The 6,434-nt window shown below is 39.4% G+C and overlaps 1 protein-coding gene across 1 annotated transcript; it reads right to left on the reverse strand.

Moving 5' to 3' along the window:
• Positions 1–1,499: 1,499 nt before the first annotated feature.
• On the reverse strand, positions 1,500–2,039 carry LOC113752847 (precursor of CEP9-like). Its single transcript, XM_027296895.1, has one exon. It carries the CDS (start codon positions 2,037–2,039, stop codon positions 1,500–1,502), a length of 540 nt encoding a protein of 179 aa, XP_027152696.1.
• Positions 2,040–6,434: the final 4,395 nt, after the last annotated feature.

Consider the following 6,434-nt stretch of genomic DNA (forward strand, 5'->3'; position numbering starts at 1 on the left):
GGAAACCTTTTAAACTGAACTCCACTTTGTATTCCCCTTTCTATCTCAATTGGGTGGGACGAGCTTTAGAACTTTCTCTTCAACAGATAGCCGACAAATTGAGGGAATTGGAGAATTGTTTCTGCTTTCCAAATAATCCCTCTCACGTAAGATCCAGAGATTTAATTAGTGGGCAATTGTCATTAACTAAGAAAGAACTCGAATTCGTCGTACTCCTACAAAAATTCTAGTGGGAAAGCGACCCTTCTAGCCTGCCATTTTTGCGCTGATTATTCGAGTTGTAAAGAGAATCTTGGCGTTTTTATATTCCGGTAAATATCAATCTGGTACTAGAAGTGTGATGTTCGGAATGATTTGTAACTTTCCAAACCTTTGTTGTTGACATCTTGTGATTGTGATATATGGTGGTGGGTTTACTCTTTTTCAACTTTATTCAGCTAGAAGACTAAACAAGTGAGTGAAAGTTAGTCAACATCAAATCTAAAGTCTCTAAAATCAGAGTTTTGTCCTGTGTAAACAGTTGAAGCCAAAACCTTGTCTTGCCGTGGGCATGTGTAAAGCGAGAAGACTCTGTGGTCTATGGTGTCTCTCCCCCTTTTAACTGAGGCCTGCCACAGAGACAAATAACTCCTTCCAAAATCCTCAACTAGTAATGGATACACTTACCAACTGGAACTTCAACTACCCATTTAGTTAAATATTTACATATATAATTCATAATTAATCTTACTTCTAATATGTAATCCTTACATGTAACATTAATTAATTTCCTCGAACAAACTCGTGAGGAACTTGTCAAAATTGTCAAGACTTGGGAAGTTGGATAACCCTCTCTCTGTCTTCCCCTGTTGAACTTTAGAAACAGTGGCAGCTATACATGAAAAACATTTAACACACAATAAGAAAAAGCAGGCATGCTTATAACATCTCTAACCTGAGCTGATCATCCTTCAAATTCTAGAAGATATTGCATAAATACAAATAAACTTGAAGAATTTGACAAACAGTTAATTATGAACAAGAATTGTGGTCTGAAAATGAGAATTTTAATTCGGTTTTCTTTTCGTCTCTATCTTTTTTGTTCTTCTATTGTGTCTTTTTCCACCCCCCCCCCCCCTCTTTTCTTGATATATTAAAGCTATTTTTCTTTACATTTTGCATCTGCATGGGCTTCAGAGTCCACTTACCAAGAAATGTTTACTTGCATGCATGATAGAACAAAAAAACTCAAAATGCATTTCAATTAATCTAACTTTTATCTTTTATTTCAGCAATACTTCAGCTGTCACAGCTGATTTTCTAAGCATGCATTAGAACAAATATCTGCTACACACGAATGCAGCTCTTTACAGATGACATATTTGCTTCAAGTGAATACAACAACTCTTTACAGAATGTGGGGACTGGATTAAGAGGACTTATTGGTAAGTGGATAACCATTTAACAAAGGAACTCCACAATACAGACAAGTTGCATAGATTTATAAGTACCCAATTTGTCTACACATTTGGCTCTGAGTTTGCGCTTCGGTAGAAATGGCCAACACCAGGGCTGCGACCTGGTCCTGTGGGTCGGAAATCATCGGGGTTTGACTCGAGAGCATGAGCTACACTGGACGTACTATTTGGTGCATTTTGCTTATTCTCCGCCTTTCCTCCTACATATGAATGACCAACTCCTGGACTGTTTCCTGGTGTTGTAGGTTGAAAACCATTCACGTATGCTGTTAGTGAGCTGCCAAATCCAGGATTTGGATTTGGACTGACTCTCGACGTTGGTGGGAAAGATTCTTTCGCTTCTGAAATTTCATGACTAGCAAGGGTCCACGTTACGTGAAGATCACCTTTGTGCCCCAGTGGGATATGCTTTGAGCCTATTGGTTCTTTGCCCCGATTTCCCTGTCCTTTCTCATCTTTAAAATGATCAGATTTCTGTTTGTTGATCTCTTTTAGTTGCCTTCCCCCTGTACAGAGAAAAGCATGGCCGGCAATAACCGTAAGAAGGAAACCGCAAATATAAATGTGTTTGTTCCAGGCCATAACTAGGGGAATAGGATATTATTGGTCTTGACTGAGAAGGTTTTATGTATCTTTTTTTTGTCTATATAGAAAGGGAGAGCAAGAGGAGCAAGGTGGGGAAGGAAATGGTTACTTCTGTTTAGGATTTAGAGCTGAATGGTAAGTGTGCTGCACCTGCTTTGGTATTTATAATCCTGGAAATAAACTGTAGAAGATTTTTCAGTTATCAAATATCTATGCAACTACATGATTTTGGATCGTCCATGTTCCTTTAAACTATTCTAAGTTCATGATCTTAGATTGAATCATATGCTGGCATTGTCATTGATCTTTCAACCTTGCCGCATGCTGTCACTGTTTCCTCCTTTCTGTTATTTTTTATTGCTAGGACTCCATTTTTTCTGTCCTTTTCATAGTTAAAAATTGGACTAATCTACATATTTTGAAATAAGATCAGTGCAAATGACCTGAGGATCCCTAGAATATTAGTTTAATTGTTAATCACAGGTTCAAGTATGTCCTTTGCAGGTCGATACTTTTAATGTATCTTGACCTTTCAATGTGCTCAAATGATGCTGTTTCATTGTTTAGTTGTTCAAATGTAGTAATCATTAAATCAATAAATTTGGATCCAGTCAGATTATAGGACCTGGAATTCTTGTGTTAGAATAACTGCGTTGGCCTTACCACCACCCAAATGCAACGCCAAAATACTGGGATTCTTCTGTACTACCCACTTATTGATGTCTACGTTTTTTTTATGTGGATGGTTCATATGCAATGCCCAAACTCTTTCGGTCAACAAATTCAAGTGAAACACAACTGTCTTGTAGTCATAGTTTAGTTTTGTTTATGATGTTCTAAGCTTTTGACTGAATTGTTTGATCGCTTAACTGCTGAAAAATTAAGATCCAACAACCCACAGAATGCTAACCATGATCAGAAAATAATTACTTTCTTACATCACTACCGTCTTTCTTCCAGTGCCAAAAATTGCCTTATAACTCAACTCCCTGTTTTCTTTCTTTTTTCGTAGCAGAACATTGACAGAAATTGTAACCATTTGCCTAACCAAATGGCTGCTAATAAAGGAACCCAAGTGTGACGGAAATTATTGTACGACTGGAATGCTGAGGCTCTTCACCTGTTTTTGATTGTTAAGTCAAATATTGCTGTATTCTTCTTGAAAGTAAGGTGTGATTGCAAACTTCATTACTCTATATGATTGTTGCTTTCTACTGTTAAAAGAATCCCTCACCTACCGTGAAGAAGGAAATTGAAAATAGAAAAGAGTTACAACTGAAATTGGTTCCCCTGGAATCAAGTAATATTCTGTTTGAAAGTAGAAGCACCATTGCTTTGTGCACATGTGCACTTATTGAAATAATATTTTCAACTACTAGAGCAACTGCCACTAATGGAGAAAAAAAAAAAAAGGAACTTTGGGTTATTAATGGACGGACGAGATCAACAGCCGTAATTTGACTAAATATCTGTACTCATGAGTCAAGATCTGATGTGCTCCGTGAAATTTATAAAAGGAACACTTTGACCGTCAAAATCTTCGTTGGATTTGTCCAATACGGCATTTGATAGTATTTTAATGGGCATGTCCTCTACTTTTTGTGATAGGCTTCCAGAGTTTCCTTTTGTGAACCTATTACAGCCTGCCATGCCCAAATCCGTTGGTGCTGATAACCGAAAGCTGGTTCACTCCTCTGAGAACTAGAGAAAAAGAGTGCGCTAATGACCTGATCACTTCTTTCTGCTCGTGGAGAATTTGGTTAAGTGACTGCATTAGGGATATATTTTTGCTGATGAGCTGTTTTGTTGTATGTATTCAACAACGTCTTGGATCACTGATTCATAGAGTGACTTGCATGGAACATAGCCCACACTTAAAAATTGGAATTCACGTAAGGTGACTCATTGCCACGCATAGGTGACGAAGCAATAGATATAGGACTGAAGTATCTTTGCTGAATCCAGAGTTCTTACTAGATATAAAGTGAAAACACAAATGCTTGTTACACTCCATGACGTAAATTAAATGGTACAAGCTGGTAGAAGATCTTGCAAGACTCCAGGGATAAAAATTGGAGGTCTAGGGGATCCAAGTTTAATGATACCCATTAATTGCCCGCCATAGGTTAAGACAGGGAGAGCGACTGGGAATGATCAACATTTTGCAGTTTTTACTGGCAAAACAAGCCTTCCTTCAGTGAATCTCAGCATTAAGCGGGCTGTTTAAAGAAGAAAAAGAAAAAAAATTGCTCGTCCTCTGCTTTCTGGAGCGTGTTGCTGTAACTTGTAAGAGGTGTACCTTCCTGCATCACTTCAAATTTCATTCGACACAAAGCTGTTTGTGTTTAAAACTTCCAGTTATTGAAATTTGTTGATTCTATAAACTGCCAGGGTCATTGCTTCGCACCGGGGATTATTAATCTTCCCTGTTTTTTTTGGCAAGCCTAAACTTGATCATCCCTGGTTCACTGCATGAGCTCAACTGGTTCATAATTTACAAACACCCCATTGGTTGCTGCCAGAAGTTCGGGCATTGCTAGTGGCGTGTAGCCCCATTCCTCCTCCCACCTCTCCTTCAACCAACTCCAGTACTCCACCAACACGAGATAAAAAGCTGAGTAAAGTCAAATCCACCACAGCCATCCACCGCCGGGGTCCCCAGCACTTGTTTTTGTCGCAAAATCAAGTTTTGAATTTACAGATATCAAATTTCAAAGGATAGGAATATATAAATAAATAGTGAATTAAACAAATCCAGCAGACCAACCCAAGGAAGGACCCTGGGGTATGCCTAGACCGCCTCCACTGCATGCAGCCGCCACACCACCGCCGCGCTTTTTCGATCTTGACTTGCAGAATGGAATCAGAATAAAGAAGATTCCTTGAAAAGGACGCATGTGTGGTTGGCTCCTCGAGTCCAGGAAGCCTCTCCGTCACCCGCCCCACTAAACTCGTAAAGGCACTACATTAAAAAGAGGTAAATACTAATTATAATTAGCCGCCCATTTGATTCTGTTTTGTGGTTGGTGTTGGGCCTGAATTTGCAGTATTAGTAAGTTCAAATGATGAAAACAGAGGCAGTGCCTTTTCTATTCTAGTAACATATGCACAGCTGGTCTAGTCTAATAGTACTAGAGTGAACGTGCGGGAGGAATAGCTTGAAAGTGACTTTGGGGGTGAAGACAACAGGATCTTTCTCGTGCCTTTCGGATCCCAACGGTCTCAAATTTCTGTAATCAACCAGCTCGATGTACTACCACCACCAGCCCAAAGGCCGGTGGCCAAGTTTAATGTAATTGAGTGAGAGATTAGGGTTCAAACTTTATCTCTTATCAATTGCCACATTAAGTGATTTCTTAATAAATTCGGACGGATGCCCTAGATCCGCGGTATGATTTTACGATGGGAACTAACTAGGCATCATGTAAATCAACTAGTAATTAGTTATTGTGTCTTTAGCTAGAATTAGTAATGCACACCTGTGAATGCATCAAATGTATGCATTGGCCTTTTGGACTGTCAAATGTACATTCAACACCTGCACACAAGTTGCTTGGAATGCCATCACGACCGTCGCTTTTTCCGTACCTTCTAGATAGGGGGACGGCAAACAAAAGGTAACGGGGGAAAATCAAGTCTTATTTGAGTAGGATGAGCAAAAACTCTTGATCGATCATTGCCATATGTTACTCTTAGTATGGAGTACTACCATATAAGGCGGCTTTCCTTTTCGAAGTGCCATGATTTCACATCTCTTGCTAATTAATGTTAGATTCAGTGTAGGGGTGGAGCTGAGTCAAGCTACTCGACTCGAGCTCGATATGTACTCGATCAGAAGCTCGAGCTCGAACTCGCTTCATCGAGCTCGAGCTCGATCTCGAGCTGCTCGTTAGAGCTATCGAGTCGAGCTCGAGCTCAGAAATTTGATACTCGAGAGCTCGACGAGCTTTATCGAGTATCACATAAAAAAAATAAAAAAATTATATATAAAATTACTAATATAGGTAAATAAATTCTGAGAAATTACGGGTAAGTACCCTTATCGAGTCGAGCTCGAGCTTTTTAAGGACTCGATCGAGCTCGAGCTCGAGCTGTGATTCTCCGACTCGATCGAGCTCGAGCTCGAGCTCGAGTATAATTATATTATAGCCGAGTCGAGCTCGAGTATAGCGGTACTCGAGCTCGACTCGGCTCGAATACACCCCTAATTCAGTGTACGCAGGCGGTTGTTGATACAATTTACGATGTGAATCTTACGGCCGTAATTAGTGTTGTAAAAATAGATATTCCAAAAGATTTTTTTTATGTTTGTTACGGTCTCATCTGATAAAACTTCATCAGAAATATTTGTTCCTATTTTGAGGGAAGAATTGGTCAAAGACAAGATTTTGC

The sequence above is a fragment of the Coffea eugenioides genome, chromosome 11 (genome assembly GCF_003713205.1).
Source record: "Coffea eugenioides isolate CCC68of chromosome 11, Ceug_1.0, whole genome shotgun sequence".
NCBI classification, from domain to species: Eukaryota; Viridiplantae; Streptophyta; class Magnoliopsida; order Gentianales; family Rubiaceae; genus Coffea; species Coffea eugenioides.

Coding starts and splice junctions, on each gene's coding strand:
- LOC113752847 (XM_027296895.1), bottom strand. CDS start 2,039: ATGGCCTGGAACAAACACATTTATATTTGCGGTTTCCTTCTTACGGTT.